General features: G+C 41.2%; 1 protein-coding gene across 4 annotated transcripts in view; it reads left to right on the top strand.

The window, feature by feature from the left end:
• The first annotated feature begins 438 nt into the window (after positions 1-438).
• LOC107709418 (zinc finger E-box-binding homeobox 2-like) overlaps positions 439-23,429 on the top strand; it is a 46,406-nt gene continuing 23,415 nt past the window's right edge. The window contains exons 1-2 of one of the 4 annotated variants that reach the window (XM_016513880.1): positions 439-607; positions 1,891-2,021. In XM_016513880.1, the coding sequence (XP_016369366.1) occupies positions 1,898-2,021 (124 nt within the window). In that variant the 5' untranslated portion in view covers positions 439-607; positions 1,891-1,897. Of the gene's footprint in view, positions 608-1,649; positions 2,022-23,429 lie in introns of those variants that run through there. The other 3 variants (XM_016513879.1, XM_016513876.1, XM_016513877.1) reach the window with 3 other exon arrangements.

Below are 23,429 nucleotides of genomic sequence, written 5' to 3'. Positions count from 1 at the left end.
GAATCACATATAAGACATACGCGTGCAAATATGCAACATACATCACCGCGCAAGACAATGAAATGCTAGGTGAAAGAGCGCGCGCACGCACACACCACACACAGGTGAGCTACCTGTCAGATCACTGCAGCACCGGCAGCCTCTCCTGCATCTTTTCTGCTCCTCTTCCTTAAGATCAAGCTGTCGATGCTCGAGTTGTAATCATTCTTGCTCTGTTTCGCTTACAGGATAGAATGTCCACCGCCTCACCTTTCCAAAGTCCCACCTGTGTTGCAGAACGACAGACGCGAGCACCTGATGTGGCTCATCAGACGACCTCAGTGTTTCTCCATCTATCCCGCCGTGTAAAGATAGGTGGCGTGTGTGTCAGAGTCTCGGAGCGCAAAAGTAAAAGAGAGAGCGCAGAAATGTCATCTGAAGAGGCGGAACACGTCAGTGCGTCCTCAGGTTTGTTCCGTGTTGTGGCTCACAGAGATCAGTCCAAACCTGTCCATCAGGAATAACGGTCCCTCATTATAGAGCAGAGTCCTCCTCAGCGCTCCAAACATCTCTGTGGCGTTTGCCTCCCCTCTAACCGGCTCTTTGGGGAATTTTCATATAGAATCGGGTAGGTGAGCCTGTTTCGTGTGTACTTGAGTCCTTGTGGATGCTTTTTATACACCCTATTTGACTTTTTGAACCCCCTCCCGAATACGCGATTGCAATCAACTTGGCTTCAGCCGGCGCAGGTGAGAAAGGTGCGCGCGCCTCACGGATGCTGACACACCGGCAACTTCATGCAGGGATGATGATGATGATGTTGATGATGTCGCTCGTTAAATGTATTAGTGCATGTTTACGCGTCTCTCATAAACGGATGCTTTCCCGTTAGACAACAACATAAGAACCCTTTTCTGATCTGCATCTCTTCAGTCTTATTTTAGATGTTAGGTACATGACTTTTAGTTTAAATATTTAAACATATTTAATTGCAAAAATAAGCTAAAAAAATTAATCATTTTAATTTTGTCATCAGCATCCACAAATCTTCCAAGACTTACATTTGCTGTGATGAAAGGTTAATGTAGCTTTTTATTTGTTTGTCTATCATGTTTGGATTCCGTGTGTTATTTTTAAGGATTCGTCTGCACAATACTGCAGGTTTTATTAGCTACATTAGATAAGCTGACAATTACAGATTTCAAATGTACGATATATTATAAGCAGTTATTAGAAGAGTATACACGTAGCATGTTTTGGTTAGGTTGATGTTTTTTCCTAAAAAAAAAATCAAAATTTTAAAAGGAAAATATAACCAAATAATTCTTAATAAATACAGTTTATCTTAGTATTTTAAAACATTAACGGGATTTTAATGACAATTCCCAGCAAAAATAAATATACTAAATGAAATTCGGTCAAGCAGTAGCCTATAAGTCAGGCAACAGAAATTACGAAGCCAATATTTACATCTATCAGACTTACAAAGTAGTGCACAAGATTAGATGCCTATTACTTAAAGCTGACAGAGGGGGGAAATATCAAACTACATAAAACATTTCCACTAAACACAAGTTGCCGAAAACTTTAATTGCGTCTCATTCTGTGAAATGCTCTATACGCACAGCACATGCTTTATGGTGACTTGAAGGTGTCGGTGTGTCCGTCCCCCTTCATTCGCACTCACGAGCTGCTGTCCGATCACACACACACTCACTCACACACACACTTCAAAAGATCAGACGACGCGCAGGACGCTCACGGTCCCTCTAAACAAACCCTCCTGGATAACTTCATTCGGACTTCTCAGTCACTATACCCCCCAAATATCATTTGGTCTCCTGTGAGCGACACACATCCTCCTTCCTGCCCTGAGAATCCAATTGTTGCCGTGTGTGTGTTGGTTGCTAGATCTTGGATGAAGGAGCGGAGCCCATGCGGACTGCTGCCATCTGACCCACTCTTATCAATGAAGCAGGAGATCATGGCGGAGGGTCCCCGGTGTAAGAGGAGAAAACAGGCCAACCCGAGGAGAAAGAACGGTAAGAAAGTGACTTATGGCGAACAACCGAATTCCGGCTTGTTCTCGCGTCTTTAAACACAGTTGGATTTTGGGTGAGATTGTGCGTTGTCAAACGAAGCGCTGTACAGAAGAGTGCGGAAAACTCAGCGACAGTGTAAATTATTTTCTTGTGTGCTTAAGGTAGAAGTCTACCGGTCTGAAGTGTTTTCATTGCCGTGGAAATTTTTAAGTTGTAACAGAGTAAGAGTTAGAGGGAGAGTTCAGATGTGAGCGTCTATTATCTCACAGCACAAAACCGTTATGTGTGTGTGAGTGCGTGCGCGCTCGCTCGCGTGTATTCTGCTGGACACAATACGGCTCTAAAATACCTTTAAATGCTTAAGAAAGTTGTTTTGAGTTGTATGTGATTTGTAAAAGTTGTACAGTTATACTTTTTATGGACTTGTGTCTTTGCTGAAGTTGTAAAGGAGTGAAGTATTGCTGTATGGTTACAGGTTATGTGTTGGGACACTTTTCGTCACTTTCTTAATTTATAAGTAGTCACAAGTGTTATGACTTATTGAACACATGCCTTTTGGATTGTGTTGAAGGCATAATTGAAGCAAAATTAAGTGACTAATGCTTTTGTTGGAATCCTAAGGAAAAAAAGGCTAAAAGAAAAGTCCTGGTGCCATAGTACTTAGTGGCCTGAGGAGCATTTTAGACACAAAGAAAAACAAACTAATCTTCAGACTATCACTCACGCTGTCCTGTCTTTCTTTTATTGATAAAACTATTTTTTTGTAAGAGGAAAATATTTTATTTTAATCGGGACAGTAATATTTTTTAAAATACTTCTGATTATGTTGTTCAATCTGTGTTTTATGCAAATACATGTAAATATTGCTTTGGTTATTTTGGTGTTAGCATTTCCACATATTCCCGGACTCTGTTAGCTATGTTTGTCCACGATACTTTATTAAATGCGATCTATTGATTTTATAAAAATCAATGTATCCTGTCGCGGAGTGTATGACACTAAATAAACTCGATGGTTTGAAACTTATTTTCATACAGGGGCAAAAATGAGTGAGGCGGTTAATCAGTGATTCTCTTGTTTCGGATTGAAACAGAAACGCATCATGTTGAGTTTATGATTATTTTCAGATGTTGTTTGGAAATTTTGGCTAAGGCAAAACATTATTGCTCGCTTATTTAATTTTTGGGGACACTATCCTTTTTTATTCTTTTTAATGTCAAAATGTCGTTGAGGAGAATAAGCAGAGGACTACATAAATAATAGCCTACATATCGAGCGATGACTATAAAACGAGTGTTGTATGGGGCGTGAGTTGAGTAAAATGTTTTGAATCGTCTTAACAGGCCGTTATAATATAAATGTAAATAATACAGCCTAAATAAAACACACATATTAATAATACTTTTCAGTTGAAAAACTGCACTTTTAAGCTTAGATATAATTTCGTGCAACTAGTTAGCTGACTTTATTATTATTTTAAATGATCCTTTAGCCTACAATTTATTACTGAATGTATAAATTCGAGTGTTTACATTATTGCCCCATTAACGCAGTAAAGTAATTATTAAAAAAATACAAATTTTTGCCCAAGTTACTGAATATTAAAATGACAGATTCGTTAAATAATGAATCCAAATGTATTTTTTATAGTTTGTAGTTCAGATCCTCTTCTCTGGCAGCGCGGCCCCACCCCGCTGTTTCGAGGGCCCAATGGGAGGTCACATTAGACCCTATGTGAAACTCGATCCTCTCTCTGGCTGCAGTTGTGTTGTGGTTGTCATTTACCCTCCCACACCCCCAACCTTCCCCTTTTTTTCACAGCACGTCACATCCAGCTGTGAGGGCCAGCTTGACAAAACTGTCAAGAGGCGCAAGACTATAAAGTTGCAGCGTTCTATAGATTGCCTTGGTTCTGTTGTTGTGTGTTGATTTCTCTTTAATGACAGATCACTGTAAGCTTGTTGTAATGCTCAGCCGCATTGGCTTTTAATTTCTCTCAGGTTTTTCCTGATATTAGGCATAATTTGTCTATGATGTGTTCTACAGCTGTCACTTTAAAATTTCTTTGTGATTCATTCCTGTTTTTTGGCTTGTTTAGAAACCGATGCTGGAGCTGCTAATACAAACGATCAGAAGCCTTTGTGAGAAGTCACTGCATTGAGTCACAGCAGTTAACAGATTAAATCACTTGTTTCTATGAAAGGAACATTGTGTGATATTTGTTCGGATGCCATAAAGAGGCTAGCAGGTTCACCGAGACAAAGCGCTAAGACAATGGCTTGTCATTGGGACATCTCATTGGCATGCTCTTATAATCGGCAGTACCAGGGTGTCTAGTGTACCGTCTTTGGCACGTAACGCGCACAACCGGGCCATTGTGAATGCAGCTGCAGCAGATACCTTTCACCCTCCTTCTTTAACCACTTCCTACTAAACACGTCTTTAAAAAAAAAAAAAAAACATAAATTCTCACAATTAATTATTCACACATTTACAAATAGAGGTCTCACTCTCTAAAACACATGTACACACCAATCTCAAGTAGCTCTCCAGCAGTACCATCATCTGTGCTGACCTGAATGCCTTTCATATCTGCTATGCCATGTTTCAGCCACCCCCTTTCCTTCTCTCTGTCTCTCTATCTCTCTCTCTCTCTATGTTTTCCCTCCCTCACTCCCTCTCTCCCTCCTCCACCACACACCCCCTCAGTAAACACCCCCGAGGGCAGAACAAAGAAAAGGAGCTCCTCTCCTCTTTCTTAATCACAGTTCAGCCCTTTCACTGCCGCCAGGCCACTCTCTCGCTTTCAGCATCCCAAAGCCAGAGATGAAAAGAGTGCAAGAGAGAAAGGAGAAAGGGAAAGCAAGAGCGAGCAAGTGAGGAGAGAAAAGGTGGAAATTATGATCTAGAGGTATAGAGGTAGAGTGACATAACTTTGGTGCCTCTTTGCGATTGTTAAACTCCCTTAGTTACACTACCCACACTGGTCAACTGCCCTAGCTGAGGGATGGGGTCCTCACTAATGGCTAGATAATGTTACTGGATGCCAGTCTGGAACTATTACCGGCCGAATAGCAGACAAGAGAGAAAGAGAGAGAATAGGGAGGGACTTTGAGAGACAAAAAGAGAGACACTGATAAGGTTAGCAATAATTGAGTGAGAGAAAACAAGTTAGTGTGTGTGTATTGGATGGAAGCTGGGGGCCAGTGGAATGGAGGGGCGAGCAACAGATTGTTTTATGGACCCAAAAGAAATATCACAAGTGCTTAAGACTATGCAGAATCCATTTTTAAAGTGTTGCGACAGACGTTAGGTGTTAGTTGTTTATGTTGTCACTTTGTAGCAAAATCACACGCTCAATTTTAGCTCACTCATTTTGACTAATTTCCTATGGTTATTTTTTTTGTTTCCCCCCACCCCTAAAGTTGACATACATCTGCCATATTCAAGACAACCCAGATATAGAGATAACAGAAACGAGACGTTGGTCTTTAGAGATCCGTGGATTTGTATGGGTGGCGGGACAGATGCCACTCTCAGGACCGACACTTTCTAGCAGTCCATCGCTTTCACAAAGTGAGACAAAACATCCAGTCAGGGGCCAAACGCCTGTGCCTTTTCACTGACAGACAAGACATCCATTATTGTGTTAGTCTTTCATTCACTTTTCCCCCTGTACCTCAATAGGTCAGGGATCACAAATGCAAATCCACAGGCATACCGAGAGAGAGAGGGAACGTAAGAATACTCAAATGCACCATGTGATATGAATTCTTAATTTTATCTGTTTCGCTCCCTCCCCCCTCGACTTTTTTTTTTGTTTGTAAGAAAAGGAGATTATCTGTACACCTTCATTCAAGTCCCCTCCCCTTTCAGCTGGGCCAAGCTGTGCAGGATTTAGGCCGATTTACTTCAGCAAACACCTATGGACACTGGGGAGGGGACGGACCCTGCTTGGAAAGAGGGGGTCCTTTGTTTGCTGGGGTGCATAAGGCCTAATGCTTCACCGGGCGGCCGTATTATCGCATTAAGCTGTATGCTGGTGGCCCAGGGAGGCTGGTTAAAGCTAAAGCAGTCTGCTATCTGCCAAAGACAAGAGAACATACATTAGTGTAGAGAGGTGCCCCCATTGTGTGCCTCAAACTTCTTCTCTGGACGTGAAAGATTAGATGGTTCTAGGTAGAGGAGTTGTCTCGGGAGCATCCGCAAAAAGTGCGTTGGTACATGCCAATTTAAAAGCTTGAAGCTTGTGTTATTTTTGAGTATTTGCTAGGAGATGCTTAGATTCCTAAATACTTTGTGGCAGGAAACTGTCTAACCGTGGCATAACTATGGTGTTTTTATTCCAAGTTAAGCCCATCCCCCATTTTTTTTTCTCCAAGCTAGTGCAGAGAGCTTTATCTGACTCTGTTCTCCTAACATCTGTCACCGCTAAGAGGGACAGGAGAACACCACCGGAGGCTTCGTTAGTCCTGTGTCACTTGTGACTAACCGGAATGGGCAATTCACAGTAGTGAGTCTGTTCCCTTCTCTTTTCTCTTGCTCTCCCACTCTCTACTAGATGATACAGCTTAAAATGCCACAGATCTTGTTTTATGCAGTCCATCGCTACATTGGGTGTGGGCAGTTGGCCTAAGAGTGCTAAAAACACCCACACCTGCCATGGTGATCAAGATAGTGTGTAATGTTTCCGTAGTCAGTGGCTGTACTTTACAAGTTATCTGTTGTTGTTCAAGGTGCTCAGCCGTGGATGTGTATGTTTGCGGTTCAAGGTGACTGACAGAGTTTGTTGTGCGTCTTCCCCCTAACTAACCATGTGCACATTTTCTTCATGAGTGAGTGCAGAGTAGCGTTGTGACATTTTGTGGCGCCGAATTGCTGTTAGCCTAAACAGCGAGGATTTACCAAGGTCAATAATGAGGTATGTCACTGCAGGCAGCAGAAACAACAGTCCCCATGATAATGAAAGGGACTAAGGTTAAGCTTGACTGGGATGTGTGTGTGTGTGTGTGTGTGTGTGTGTGTGTCTTTGTGAATGTAACTCGCATAAAAATTGATAAGCTTCTGATAAAAGTTGTTTTTCATGCATTTATTCACCCCTTCTCGACAGTTTGGAATCACAGTTAATTGTTCCCTCAAGTCCGACTTATGTTTGCCTACACATATGGATGCTCTCTCACAAACCCCACACATACACCGTACGCACTCACATGGACATGTCCCGTTTGATTAGTGGAACACCCCTGGCAAGGTCACAGACACATGGAACAATCAATAACGGATCGGTGGATTAAGGTGTCATGACATCTGTGCACCCAGACCTCCCATGTATGGGTGAATGCCTCTTAAAGCCCACTCTGTTGACAATGCTCCCGCCCTAATGCCAGATCTATATTACAGGCCTAAAGAGTCCGTGTCCATGGGCTGCGGCCTTGCTGCCAGTCATCCGTGTTTGAAGGTTTCCCCTCACCGAGCTGCTAGGAAAACACAGGCTGCGTCTGTCGGCACATATCTTCCCTTTGCTGTGATGAGGGTGGAGATGTTGGCCTGTGATACGGTGGTTAAGTAATTGGAATAGATTGCTCTCAGAGATTAGCTTGAGTGTAATGGCCTCTTTCATTCTGACCCACAGTCACAGGCACTGCTCCGAGATCAGACTAAACATGCGCATCTATGTTGGAAGGGCCAATAGCTGTAATTACATCAGCCTTGTTATCTAAACACATACTTATTCAGTCATCCATTTTCAACATAAAAGTGAAAGTAAAAGGACTGGCATTGGGCTCTGACATCTTCCTACGACACAGATGTGGATTCCAAAGTGTGAAAGGGTGGTATGTGCTATTCCCAGCACTTGCTTGGGACAAAGGGGCTGCGGGCACTGTCATAAGCAAATGTCAACCTGCTACCTCAGGAAATGAACAGTACTGAGGAATTACTCCTGACAGCATTCCTTCTATGGCTCCTGTTTAACAGACAGGCCACATTTGTAGCACCTCACTCCCCATCGTTCCTTGAATCTGCCATATCTTATAATCTGAGGTGAGGTTTTAAAAGCAGTCGCCGAGCTCTGCCTTTTCCGTTTTACTGCTCCTCCGACTGTCCACCAGCAGGGCTCTCGTCGGAGATTACAGGGCATAACTTTTTAAAAGGGTTGCAGGTCTAGCAATTAAAGTAATGAGGAGACTCTCCGCTCACAGAAGCCAAGGCCTGAGTGTAGTGCTGACTTGCTGCCTTTCAAGTCGATAACTCCTGGCCCACAACCTCGGGCAAGGCATGCCTGCTTCTTATCAGGGAGGATGTCCTGTGCTTTACATTCCTGGGCTAAATGATCCTCTTCCTTAGTGTAAGCGCTAGCACTCAGGAGGATTGGATCTGATGGCCCCGTCAAAGCAGCCTCTGGTCGCTACAAATGAGATGCTAGCACAGACTAACTCTTTTGCACACTTCAACCAGAGCCTGTATTCCTGATAGGGAATCTGAGCTGTTCAAAGGTGTGGGAAGTAAAGTTTATTTAACACAGAGTGTGCAATTTTAGTCACATTTTAGATTTGAGAATTTAAAAGCGTGCAGGGTTTGGTCTGTTTCTACTTGACCTTGGCTGTGAAGTGCTGAAGTTGTCAATTACCTTACTGAATGATGCTAGACTTCCTTATATTGATGTACAAGGTGCCCTGAGGGTCTACTGTAACTGAATGATGTCAGCCCTTAATTGTATTCCAATTGCTAGGCGGTAGTGGGATTGAATTGCCATGTGTGCCACAGATCCAGATGGTACAACTGAACCCACCTTTTCAGGCTGGCAAAATCACAGGTCTTAATGCCATCGGCTTTTCAAGTTTTACAATGGGCCAGGCCTCGTTTTTACCAGCGGCGGCCTCTTTGGCGAGACTGCCATAAAGAAAGTGTTCCTCAGCAATTAAAGCTAATGAAATATTCATGTGTGGCACCTTCCTCAGCCATCCTCACAAATGAGCAAGCCATGCCACCCCCCCCCCTCCCAAAGCAACTCCCAGCTTTATTATGGTGGTAGCCTGGCATTTCTGCAATTAGTGCGATGTCTAACAGCTCTGGCTGGGTATGGCGGGTAGCGATTGGAAGAGAGGGGAGGGGAGTGTTAGGGATGTCGGAGGGGTCATGTGATGCTTTGGGAAGGTACACAGGAAATGGAAAAGGGGAAGGACTGAGCAAGCCATTTGTAATGCGAGGGTGGCACCGCCTGCTGATTCACTTCACACACCAGCTTTTGTGCAAACATGCAGGGAGGCAAGGATAGTGATATTTGTGTTGAGGTTTGAGGTGTGAGACATTGAGTTATTACATGTTTTGTGAGGAATACCTATTGATGGTTCAGAGCTCCATTTTACAATGTCTTCAGTTTGGATGTGATGTATATAGTATTGAAAATTCCTCTCGTCATGTTGTATTAAAAAACAGCTGTGAGCTTTTTTGTTAAACAAAAGCTCACAGCTGTCAATCCACTAGTTGATCTTTCACACAAACACACACAAAGTTTTTTTCTCTTCTTCCTTCATTCTCTCTCTAATGTCTCACACATAAAGGCAGATGGACACGAATAGCCATGACAATGTTGTTTTGTTAATGCGAAGACAAAAGTGGGAGCAAACACTGAATAATTGTTTATTCGAGCAATTAAAGTTTTACCTGTGAACTCTCCAGCTATATAACACACAACTTTTTTAGTTGTTATGGCATTCAGGACTTCAGCATTGATTTCAATTATTTTATTGCACCAATCCTAAATTTGCATTAACCAAAGACTTTACCCATCTCCACATCAACCTGGAGAGGCCTTTGTCACTTTATGAGGTTTTCACTTTGCCAGTGACCCTTTTGCATCTCAATGAGGTGCTGTACCCTCTCCTCCCTCATTCCCACGCAACGAGGCCCTATCCATGGTGCACCTTTCCTTGGAGCTCTGTGAGAAGTCCCGTGCATCCTCCAAACAGGCCGGCCCTGCCGTGTTTACTGTGGGATTAGGGGGGTGAAGGGGGCGGCTGCGGGAGGGTCTGGGGGCAGCTGAGGAAGAGGTAGCCATGGGAAGGGCCCCCCAAAGGCATGGAATGCCGGTGAGGTCAGCAGGGGTTGGTACGGGGGGAACCAAAGAAGCTCTCCGGGGATGGAGCAGGTGCTTTTGTGTAGTCCGTCAGGCATCAAAGACGTGACGAGGCTGAAAAGGTTAGTTCTGGCACCCCCCCACACACACACACACTTTTTTTTGGCTCCGTACTTGTGAGAGTGGGTGCAGGAGTGAAAGTGAAGGCTGGCTCCCATGCTCTGGTGTTCAGAGGTCACTTTTTGTACCTGAATGGGCTCAAAAGGAAGAGAGGTCCATGGCAAATGCTCAAAGTAAAGTTTTCCGCTCTGTAACGGCCTGTTTGTAGGCCTTTCATCACAGATGCGCTTCATTCGGACACATAGGGGTCCCGAAAGTCCCATCAATCTCTAAGATGACAGTAAATTCATCATACCTATGGAGTGTTTAGTTAACCAAGGTCCAGTGATCTTATTAGGCTAAACTATATTTCGCCAGCTTTGAAACATCCCTTTAGATTTGTCGAGGTTAACAAAACATATTAACCTTATTATTTATAATTATCATTGGAAATTTTTCCAACAAAGTCGATGATGTTTTTTGGAAACGAACAGAAAGAAAAGTCTTTCAAATAATTTTCTTGTTTGTTTGTTTGTTTGTTTTTTCAGTTTCAGGGCCTGTTACTGCTCTGACATGGTATTGGGTCAAAAAGCCCAGTCAGGCATAATGCTGAGGAGTCTTTACAGCCTAGCGACAAATTGTCTTGCCTCTCTCTGCACTTGACGTCCCAGCCTCACCCAATCAGTGCACCTCATGTCTTTTTTTCTCTCCGTTAGGTTGGGCAAAGCAGGAGGAGGAGGTGAGGTGAGGAAGCAGGGGGGCGGTGGGTTTCAGTTGTTGCAGGTTGCGTCATGGGACCCGCGGTGTCCCCTTTTGTGCAGCACGTCAAATGTGGTTAACATGCGGCCATTTATCTGCAAAGCCCCCTGGGTGTACAATGGCCTGGCTGTGTGTGTGTGTATGCAGAGGGGGAGGAAATGGTAGAGCAGTGGGCTTAGCATCGGAGCGTTCCCATTCTCTTTCCCTGTCGCTGTCACCTCCCCTCCTCCCCTCATTTCTCCTCTTGGCTGCACACAACCCCTCAGTCATTGTTTCATTCTTTTTTATTTCTCTCCCCCGGGGTGCTGTGTGGAGCGACTAGGTCAGGCGGCATCTGACAAGGTGCTTCAGAATGTTGTGAGCTCCCGTGAGACGGATTGTTCCCCGCAAACGTGGTGTAAACCGCCAGGGTGAGAAAAAGAAGGTGTGCTTTAATTCCCAACAGCACCTAGCATATTGCGCAGTGCTTTCTGCAGAGTCAGAACCAAAAGACCTACCATGTTGCTTAGTCATTCTTTAAGAAGGTTTCGTATCCGAACTGTGAAAGGTTCCTCAGATCGTGAGGTCCTTTAAGGTCCTTCAAAACAAAATCATAGCTAGCGAGACAGTTATGGCTCTTTCGGTCGCCTAGTTTGTTTTGTCTGAGCTAAGCCTCCTTTTCAGTAGTTCTTTGCCAATAGAAGTGGCATGCATGCATTTCACAGGTAACAAGATTACTCAGACCGGTGATTGACTCATTTGCCAAGGGAGCTGTTGAAATAACCGCACAGGAGCTCAATGTGAGATTTGTTAATTTTATTTCTTCAGACGTGATACAGTCAAACAGAAACTTATGTCGTCGGTTCTGACAAACAGCCTTTGCTGTTTGTGTATGTCTCCCATAGAGAGAGCAGATGCAATAGGGTCAATCAGCAGTGTAATGATATAAGTGATACGAGGATAGAACGTAAATGTATTTTTCCATGTGTGACTTCTCTCTTTGCATTGGTATGTGGTCACAGGCGTATATCCATCTCAGTCTGATGAGAGAGATGATTAAAACAGCACATTGATAGACAGTTTGTCACAAACTCAAAAATTCTTCATTTGACAGAATAATGCATTAGAATAAAAATAAGATAGGTGGAACTGAATTGCTTTTTGCTGAGATATTTGTTATTGAAAAGCCAGCTCATTTTAGGTTGGACGAGTCTTCAAAGATTGTACTTGTACATGTTGTTTTCCTTAGAATGGGTGGTTACTGTCCCTGGCGGCAAAGAGCTCTGAGAAGCCACAGAGAGAGCACTACCATTTTCATTTTCCATGTTCTCCCTAAAAATACACCACAGTACATCCCTGCATTTTTGCGGCGGGCGCTGTGAACCTGTGAGTCCCGATGGTTGGATTTTTGTGTTTCAATCCCATGTCATGTAAGGGCAGCTGATGTGTTTGGGACTGGCCAATAATTTCCCTTTTCATCTGATTCAAGGAAGAGTAGTTTACATTAGCAGTGCCAACAAAAACCATTGGCCAAAAACGTTCCAGGAACCTCCCAACTGACCGTGAATGTTATCTATAAATTTGTCCGCATAAGCTATTTACCCTTGTTCACTTGTTGCTGCTTTTACCTTCATTTTCTTTTCTTTCAGTTAAGCATACTGTCAACAGCACGTTTGTATCACATAAACAGTTCCCAAGCCAGCCCCACATTTATTTCCCATGACTGCAGGAGCGAATGTCTTTGGACTTTCTTATTGTGACTCTGAGTTGAATAGTCTGAGGTGAGCAGGAAGCATATGTTTTTGTAGCTGCTCAGTTATAAATATTTGCTTGAAAGCATCTTGTTTGGTCAAAACTTGCAGCTTTATGTTTGAAATAGTTACTCACTCATAATGTTTCTCAACATAGGAAGTGGCATAAAATAGTCATACCACATAAGATAATTACGGTCGAATGTTTGAGAAAAACAGCGCGCTCCAGCTGTCTGTTGCTAGTCGACTGACGGCAATCAGCAGCGAGCTGTTGACACACGGCCATCTGTAAACATTTAAAAGGATGAGTTTGCTTACAGTCTCTCCCTTTTAATTAAAGACCCGAGATGGCGCCCACCCTTTTCCACAGGTTATGTGATAACTGCACCTCTCTGTGAAGAATGAGAAGGTCTGCTGACGTCTTCTCCAAAACACTCGAGCAAGGGTGGAGATTCAGCCGTGTCCTAAATTAGGCAATCTGACATGAGCCATTACAGTGTGCGGGGAACTTACTGTTGCATTGATTTGAACTTGGCTGTTTTGAAACAGGGCTCTTCTGAAATGAACTGGAGCCAATTGGATGAGATATCACTGACCTTTAAGATGACACATTTTACATTTGCTTGGCTTCCTATGATCATGCAAAAGTAGACGTATTTTCTGCCTAGGTTGTCATAAGTGTGTGTGTTACTGTACACGATGAGTCGTTGGTTTATTGCAGTCACTGCTGAAGCAGAGGGGAACAGCTCTTTCTGTCTGCCAACCAAGTACGCAGGGAGAAACAAACAAACAAATAAACAATGTGGGGTGAGACAGGAGACAGGACGGGACAGGGAGGGAGGTGGAGGGAGTGGGCGGTCAAGACGCATCGAGGAATCCTTCTGGGGCACCATGTCAACCAGTTCACCTGAAACTAATGCCCCAGCAGACACTCTCCCTTACACAGAGCCCTAATGAGTATGAGGTTGGCGTGGGAAAGAAGACGGGGAAGCACAAATAGGTGACCCACTAGGCCAGGGTGGGGGTCATACCTCTTGTCTAAGGGGGTCTTTTGTTTGCATGTCTGAGACATGGGAATTAGTGAGACCATAGTGTTGTGGGTTATGCCTGGTTTGTTATGAACAGCTTGAGGGAAGGCATATTACCCACGGATTAACAGTGTTGTAATTATATACTCCATATGATGTATCAATCAATTATTTTTTTTTTAGTTTAGGGTAATTTTTATCTGATTTTTTTACTTTGGTGAAGTTTTGACTTCAAACATTGTGTATTTTTTTATTTTTTTTTTTGTGATACTTTAAGCAATAAGATGCATGAAACATCGCAAAATAGGGCAAAACTATGAATCCTATGAATATGCTATAGGCTGAAGTCAGTTTGTAGAGGTAGTCTGTTAGTTCATATTGACCATGCCAATCACATGGTGTAATCCCTGTCAAACTAGAAATCTAGGTTAAATGCAAATTGATTCAAGCAATACCAGACAGTAATTAACATGTTATTTGTGTATACGTGCACTAGACCAGAAACTCATTCATTAAGATCTGGTTATGTCTACAGTTACTATTCAAACCAATTGAAGGAAAAGTAATTATTTTTCGAATGCTCCCTAGAGCAAGAGCCAAAACTGTCAGAAAATATTTTTATATGATGTGAGAGAGGGAGTAACTTGTTATATTTTTGGTAAAATATCCTGTGAGATCACAATTAGTAATGTTATATAGCCTTGAATGTGGTGAATTTGTAGACTGAAGCCTATCAGGCATGACATAATGACAAAAATAAATGTTTGGAAAAAAAAACTAAACTAAAATAATATATTAATGGTGAATGTAACTAATATTATTAATATGCTAATTACTATTATGTGCCTGGTCATTATTTTAAATCTATAAGCACTAATTATCTCTTTCCTTTTTCTCTCTCTCCCTCGGTTCTGATGTTCATCTCATCCTTTTATCGACACAGGTAAGAACATCTTCATATGCACACACATTTCACAAAAGCTAAAAGCCTGTTTGTCATTGTCTACTGGTTTAAAGACGCCCTCAAGAAAGCTTTAGACTTCCTCTTTATTATACTTCCTCTGCTGCACAGTAACAAAGTCACAATTGCAGTACGGTTTAGCTAATTATTTGACTCATCCCTGATAAGCGGCCTTGCTGTTCTTCAGTGCTGTGTGAAGTCTATATTGCACATCCAGCTGTTCATACGTGATGATTATCTGTGCTTGTGCAGAGCTGTGTTGTCTATTATTAGATCTTAATTAGCAACAAGTTCACCATACTTCTAGATTGGCAACGTGACAACTGAATTTAGGAAACCATGCCTTTCTTGATTCGAAAATAATTTTTGAGCACTGTCCACGGTTTGAGTCCGATAGAAGCTTCCTCAAACATATATAAATAAATAACACTCTAAACAAACAAACTTTGAGTGTTTACTGGACACTCTGGGAGCAATTCTTGTCGTAGTCCATTAGCTTTTGGTTATGAGTGTAGGAAACGGCTTTTTAATCTTTCAGAGGAGATCTCACAAGTGGTAGTATCTGTCCTGTTGTATATAAGGGACGTGACACTACAAAACCTAAAGTTGCTTTTCACAGCAGCTAACAGAATGATTAATATTAAACCGTTCTAATAAAAGCTGCATGGTTTCACGGGCCCCTTTAAGCGAGGCAACAATATCTCTTTCCACCTGGGGAAATGAATAAATCCAGTTTCCCAACTGTACAAAATCTGTTCTTTAATGTGTAGCACAGCACAGCCTAGCCTTCATCATGTGGGTGGGCCTGTGTTCTTCCCACTAAAATTCTAGGACACTTTTCTCTTTTTTTTTTGCCTGGCTGAGAAATGCATTCCCTCGCCAAGATGGGAGAAAGCTTCGGAACCAATGAAAAGGTGTCCCCAAGGAAGCTGGGAATGATTTGCAAAATATAACCCAGAACTCAGAGTGGTAATGGAAAACTAATTAAAACACTTCATTTGATTTAGTGATGTAGTTTTGTTTTTGCTTTTTCAACTCTTTTTCAAATATACATTTTGTCTGTCCTTGGGTAATATAAATCAAACACGTAATAAAATATAATACAATACAATATAATATTATATGTTATTAATTTATTTTATTTCATCCAAGGACAGACAAAAAAAATTGAAAGTAGGCTTAAAAAACTACAAAAATATCAAAACTACATTTATTTTTTTTTTAATTATTTTTTTACATATATCTGTTTTATATTTATAATTCATAGTTTTATGATGTGAAAGCCTGGTTGTCTTTAAATTTTCTTAATTTCAATGAGAGTAAAACTGAAATAATTGTGTTTGGTCCGTCGGATTCTCGTAGTACACCGAAAGTAAATCTTAGCGATTTAACCTCTTCCGTGAAGCCTTGGGTAAAAAATCTGGGTGTTATTTTTGATGATGGTTTAAAATTTGACAAATAGATAAATACGGTGGTCAAGTCCTGCTTTTTTCAGCTTCGTGTGGAATGCTCTGCCCCTCTGTATTAGATCTGCACCTTCACTATCTGTTTATAAATCCATGTTGAAAACCTACCTTTCTGACTTGGCGTTTTATCAAAGAGAACATTCTACTGTACTGTTTCTTTTAGTAATTATTTTGTATTGTCTTATTGAAATGTTTTTATTGTGCAGCACATTGGTCAACCCATGGTTGTGTTTAATAGTGCAATGTAAATAAAATTGACATTGACATTGATATTATATTATATTATACTATTAAATAATATTTATGTTCTCTTCAGAAGGCCTACAGCTTTATTTATTTATTTTTTTTGGTCAGACTACAATCGTAGCATCTGATTTTTCTAAAGTTGGGTAATTTTATTGTTGTATTGTTGTTTATTATTACACATACATCAGACTATACTTGGGCTTGACATTGTTCAGATGTTCTGAAGGAAGACACACGTTTTTAACTTGAAAGTCATGCCCATCACAAACAAGATAGATTTATCAAATATTTCATTGCATGTATATTGGAACAGACAGATGACGCCTGTAGACCTATTATGCTGTAGCTTGATTATAACCGCCCATATAAACATGCTTAGTGTCAAAAATTTTAACAGGGATAAGAAATTAACATTAGTGTCATTTTGAAGCTGCTCATCTTCACCTATTACATGGTTTGGTTCTTAGAGGGCATGACTGTCCCACACCTTTACCACAGAAGCTGACAGTAAAGGCTATTTTGAAAAGTGACGCTAGTGAGCTGATACAACTGAACTTACAGTGTGAAGAAGCGGTGTGCAAGTGCTTCCTACATACATGTGTTGAGTGTTTAACAGACCTCATGTAGGATTGTGGCTGAAGAAAAACAAGAGCAGTGTTTAGGGGGAGTAAAACGTGGAAATGCGCAGAGAGCGAGCATGTGCGTATGCGTGAAGATGGGTGTCTGAGGTACAGAGAGCGTTTGCAGATAAAAGCTGTAACTCATTCTGCCTTTCAGCGACACTTCTATTTCAGATACGATAATGTCCTCACACCGATCCCTATTCTGCTGCACTATCAAGACTCTTAAAAGCGACTAGTGCTCTTAAAACTATTCTAAGCAAAACAGCTCGAGCATTTCGAGAAGTCCCGTTTTAAGTGGCAAATTGTTTTCCCACAATAGAACCAAGCAATTGCTAATTGGAGCCCATAGTCAAATTGACCGAGGACTGATTGGGAAAGAAAGACAGAGGAGGAGAGAAAGAAAGTCAGAAGGGTCCTCCATGCACTTGCTTTAGAATGCACCTTGAGTGGGTACGCTAGTGTCTCAATGCTTTGGGATTTAAAGAGCAGAGCGAAAGTGGCGCAGGTCCCAGTATGTGGCTTTGGATAGTTGCACTCAGGTTTCCATTTTCAAAATGTGTATCCCCCTGCCAACTTCTCCGGTACGGCAGTCGGTGAGCTGCATGACTTTGAAAGGTGCGGGGGGAACGTGAGGCGTAATCTGGGAGTAATGGAAGGATTTATTTGGAAATGTGCTTCAATCTTCAAGCTCCACCCCATATATTCCTGATTTACACGGTACTGCGACACTCCTAGAGTAATAAGTATCTCCGGGAGTGACCTGCTGGGCTAAAGGCAGAAGGATGACTCAGGAATGAGACGTGGCAGGTTGACATTTCAATTTTACCTTCTGTAGGTGTCGTCCCCCCGCTCCTTATTCCGACATCTGGAGTTGATCGAGCGATCACTTCCTAGTGCTTTTAACCACCCCCGCAGCTTAAAGGGGGTCGACAGCTGTTAAAACACCTGAGCACACTTGCCGGAGACCCCTTCCTCTCCTATCTCCCTGCAGAGGTGCACACATTACATGCTGGTGCGGAGAAAAAGGGCCACATGCTAACTCAGGTGGCCTGGCAACCTGACACCACCGGGGTTCAGGAGTCTAGACTAAAGTTCTGGCCTAATTTTCAGGGCATTTCAGCCCTACAGGCCTCTCTCTACAGCAGGGAACTGCTGTCTAGGGTAGATTGTATCAGCAATTTATGTCTTGTCGGCGGGTGATCTTTAAGGTTGCGGGACAAGCTGGGGTTCAGACAGCTGTAGCCCTTTTGATCTTCCAGTCTCCCACTGTAGCGGTCCAAAGATAGCTGTCACTCACATTCACCTAAAAATAGTATAGCTGGAAAACAATACACATCAAAGACACCTTGCGCTGTAGTGTGCGTTCACAACTGTGTGACCAGCTAAATTAAAGAAGGCTCTTCGGATTCAAAGGGCGTTTTTAGTGTGAGAACAAAACAATGGCTCGGTGCTGAGGTGATTCAAAAAGTAGTTCATGACCTAGCCTTTCTTTCTGCTGCGACTCAATGTAACAGAATCAGTGTTAGCCTCTAGCATCCCTTGGGAGACAGCATTATGGCTGCTGTATTGTTGGCTAACCTCCTGCCAACTGTGCGGGGAACAAAAGGCCGAGCATTTATTACCAGACCCTGCTGTGTTAAAGGAAGCCCAGACCAGCCCTCCTTTCCTGGGGATGGCCTTCTTTTGGCTGCGCTTTCATCAAGCAAATGTAGCTCTTGCTAATAACCAGGTAGATAGCGAGTTCTCAAGAACAATGTGTCATTTTGAGATTTTTGCGTATTGGATTACTGCTTAAAATGTGTAAACAATCACAGTAAGGAGGCATGTCAGTTCGTGATATGAGCAGTTCTGTATTTTTGTATACTCGGGTTATCTTATATTTCATTGTTTTTCGGATAATTATGTTGTAATTGCTTGATATTTGAAAATAATTTCTGTGAATTATCTAATTTCTTATTTGGCATCACATAGTTTTCATGAATTATTCAAAAAAGAGAGAGAGAGAGAGAGAGAGAGAGAGAGAGATTTCCATAACATCTTGGGTTTTTCTTTCCAAATGAGTCCTTTTAGATTTTCACAGTAAAATCAGCTTCCATATTTCAGCACAGTCATGTGATAAAACAGGAAGTGGCGAAGAAAACAACTGTGGTAGGCTAATTATTGCTAAAAATGGCTGATTCTATTACTTCTGCTTAATACAATCAGAGTTGCTTTCTCGCACATCCGCTTCAATTTTACATTTAGCATAGTGTATTTGTTGGTTAAGTGCTTGTCATACCGAAGCTCTTCGTTGTGTTCTACATGTTCCAAAGAATGGCATGTTTATTCAAAGATGGACTCAGAAATCATTTATTAGATTTTTTTTAACCTTCATCCTACCGATTCACTTGGGGAGCCCATGGCTGTCAGTTCCTCTTACCTCAGACAACCATCGCCATCGACGGTGTCGAATAGGAACAGTGGGACAAATTACCCGCACTGTGCCCAGGGGGCAGGTGGCTTTTAGGGGTCATTTTCTCAGGTCACATGTAGGAGACGTACATCTGTCACTGTGAAGGTAGCACTGGGGGACACACGGCTTTCCGTTCCCTGATGTGTAAATTGATTCAAATTGACAGACGGTGGTACCTTTTGCTTCGTTACTCCCTGTGCCCTCTTTAACCGTGGGACAGGATCACAAAGCAGGGTTTGTTAGGGTAATCTAGGCCTTTGTCCACTTATCAACATGACGAATCATCTGTGTAGAGCTAGACGAGGTATAATGCAGTTCCATCGAGGAGCCGTTTATTTGCTGTTTATTCAACACTTGAATTAATTCCCCCATAGGACCTTTCACATTATCTTTCTGGTACACAGTAGACAGAAATGTATGGGTTGGGTTCAGGTTGCTGAGGGCAATAGGAAGATATTTGCAAAGTAAAAAAAAAGTGTTAAATAAGTGTGAAAATAGTCATCCTTTAAAAAAAGTATTGTATTTAGCTCTGTTTCCCATATCTGTAAGCTCAAGGACAGATGTGAGGAGACCAGTATCAGAATTTATGTTTCACTGGTCTAAACAAACTTGTTATCTTCATTTGACATTCACTTTCATTTGTAGTTCATCTTATCTTAAGCAAACATTGAGATGGCTCTAATTAGGAGTTTTTGTTGTGGCCACTTACTTATTTATTTGTTGCGTTAGTGACTAACAGTCTAATCTATTTTTTTTGTTTATTTTAATTAATTATATATTAATATTTTATTTATTTGTTATACCAGTGTTTTAGTTGATAATTGCATTTATTTATGTTTTACTATTACTTAAAGAGAATCAAAGAAATTCTGACTAATAATGTGTTTACTCTTCTCAAACTCTACTGGGAGCGTTATAAGACATGTTCAAAATGTCATCTTATGTAAGAAACAACATACCTATATCATTGTTTAATATCATATTATACACATTTGACATGTGACACATTTGACACATTTTGGTGATGCAGGGGAGTTTTTAGTTGTGGTTTATCACCACCATCAGCTGGCTTGTATAGTGCCAATGTACTGTAAATGGCCTTTAAGCGACTGACCCATTTAAAATGCAAGTGTGTAGCTCAGCATGCAGCAGTGGTCAAAAATGATGGCTAGGGGTCAGATTTGCATGGTGGATGGCTGCGTGTTATTGGTGGATGGCGATCTGGGTTGTTGAGCAGCTCTGGACAATCAGCAGAGGTCTGCTGAGTTATATAGTTTCACTACTGCAAATGTTTGTCACAGGAAATTAACAAATAGGTGGAAGGGCATGCCAAAAGTGGCTACAATTTGAGAAAAAGATGTTTGACATTAATAGATGTTTGAACGTGTGCGAGATTGAAACCTACCAATGACGTGTGTGTGTGTGTGTGTGTGTGTGTGTGTGTGTGTGTGTTTGCAAGTGCGTGCTATACTGGAGTGCGATCATTTCATTCAGTGACTTTCACGAATATTCATGAGGCTCTGGTGATATCTGTAGTGTTATTCATCATAGAATAATTGCATCAATTCTATTCGGTGAGATATGCCCCACACATTTAACCTCACATATTATACTGCTCCCTTGAACAACACTCTTGCTGGAATATCCACGGCAAAAAGCTTTTGCAACAATTAGTTTTTCTTATTTATATTGCAGCACTATCGCACACACACAGACACACACAAAGCTCCATGCCAAACTCCCCTCTGGTTACACTAGTCAAAAACTGGAAAAAGAGGAAAGAACATACCAAACAATATTATCATAGAAACGTCTATCCATTTATATTTCCTAACTTTTTAAACATGCTGAGATGTGAAGTCTGTGCTCAGAAATGTAGATCCAAAAATGAACTCCACTAGCAGGGCATGCTTCTGTGCCAGCACGCATAAATTACATCACATACAAACCAGTTAATATTTCACAGGGGAATGAAAAACCCCCCAGAACGATTCTATGCCCTGGACCAATGCAAGCCTGTTGCAGAGATTACAATAGATAGTAAGGTCTGAATTGTGTTAGATGTGAAACAAAGGGTTCCCTGCAGTCAGCCTCTCAGAGGTGAAAGGTCAGCCCGGCACATCTGACATACTGCACATTAAGATGTGTGGGCCAGGGAGCCTTGAGGTACTATTTGCCACCTGGCAAAGATCAAGTTGTAGTGTTTTGTTTGTGTGTGCACGAGTGAATGTGTGTTTTGAGGGCACCTACATTTTTTCTTTTTTCTTTTTTGGTAAAATTGTAAATCAGGAACTCTGATAGAGCAACAGAGTAAAATAATACTGTGCACTGTGTGTTTGCCTGTGCAGTCATTATTAAATGATGTATGGAGAAAGTGAAGCTGGTGTATTTTTGATTTGATCTGAAACATTAGGAATTAAACATGTTGCTTTCTTTTGTCAAAAAGGGTTTGAACATTTCCAGAGAGCACTCCCACCTAGGTCAATAAATAATTCAGTCTTTTTGGAAGTAGGCCTTGCATCCCCTTGAGAGGCTAGCGGGCTGCTGAAGCCGGAATGGCTTCATCATTTCTAACATTTACACGGGCATACTGTATGCCGTTAGACTGGAGCTCATCTTCTCTGAGGCAACTTTTCAGGTTTGAAGAACGTCTAGATTTTCGAAATGGCACGAGGTGATTCCCCAAAGTGGGTTTTCTTGCAAATGAATGTGATATAAAATGTGTAAAAGTAGAATTAGTTACAGTTAGGAGGAAAAGGGAGAATACCTTTCACACACACACACACACACACACACACACACACACACACACGGAGCAGTTCATATCTTTATGTGTTAGGTTCTTATCAGAGACAAACAGCTACAGAGCTTTCTTTTTCCCTCTCTTCTGACAAACGATATTCTGTTGCAGCAGCATTACCGGTATAATGAGGTGAAGTGTTTTTTTTTTCTCCTTTTCTGTTTTGCTCACCTTAACAACCCAATATGTTTTTACTAATATTTAAGGATACTTCACCCAAAATAAAGATATTCGGTCAGTTTGCTCACTGTCATGTTTTTTCAAACATAACTTACTTTCTTCTGTGAAACATGAGGAAGTAATGAATGTCCAAGCTTGTTTTTTTTATTTTCTTCATACAATAAAAGTGAATAGGGACTGTTGTCAAGCTCTAAAAAACAAGTATAACATGTATTATATGGTTATTATATGGTTATAACATTATATGGTTTTGAAAGAAATGTAAGAAATTTACAGATTTTGTTTTTTAAACTTGCCAAGTCACTGGATATGTGAACCAGCAGTGCTTATTGATCAGTGATGGCTACATTTAATTAATTTGTTTGTTAATTAAATAATTCATTCATTCATTCATTCATTCATTCTACCACAACCCAGATTAAATTTATGCATTTTGCCCAAAGCAAATATTTTCAGTGAATAACAACTTATGTTGTGGTCAGTTCCCCACACTAAAATAATGTATGGTTTCAAGGACTTGTTGCATGATTTGTATAGGCTACTTTCATGATGGTTTTAGGATGTTTTTTTTTTTCTTGTTTCTTTTGGCTCAGTCCCTATTTACTTCCATTTTATAGAAAAGAGCAGCCTGGACATTCTGCAATATACCTTAATTTGTGCTCCACGGAAGAAAGAAAGACATGGGCAAATGTTGACAAAAAAAATTTTTTTGGGGTAAAGCCTTAATTTAATATTAATATTAGAATATACATGTGAAGTCTGGGGTGTGTAAGAGTTTATAGATACTTATATTTTTAGACATATTTTTTTGGGAAACCATAATAAATATTTTAAGTATTCTTTACAAATAGAAAGCTCAAAAGAACAGCAGATATTTGAAATATAAATCTTTTGTAACAATGAAAAAGTTTTTACTGTAAGTTTTGATCAATTTCATGTGCCTTTGATAAATAAAAGTGTATAAAAATAAATATATATATATATATA

This window comes from Sinocyclocheilus rhinocerous, unplaced genomic scaffold (assembly GCF_001515625.1).
Source record: "Sinocyclocheilus rhinocerous isolate Xijiao unplaced genomic scaffold, SAMN03320098_v1.1 scaffold416, whole genome shotgun sequence".
NCBI classification, from domain to species: Eukaryota; Metazoa; Chordata; class Actinopteri; order Cypriniformes; family Cyprinidae; genus Sinocyclocheilus; species Sinocyclocheilus rhinocerous.
The sequence above is the reverse complement of the archived record's forward strand: the minus strand, read 5'-3'. Positions and strand labels throughout refer to the sequence as shown.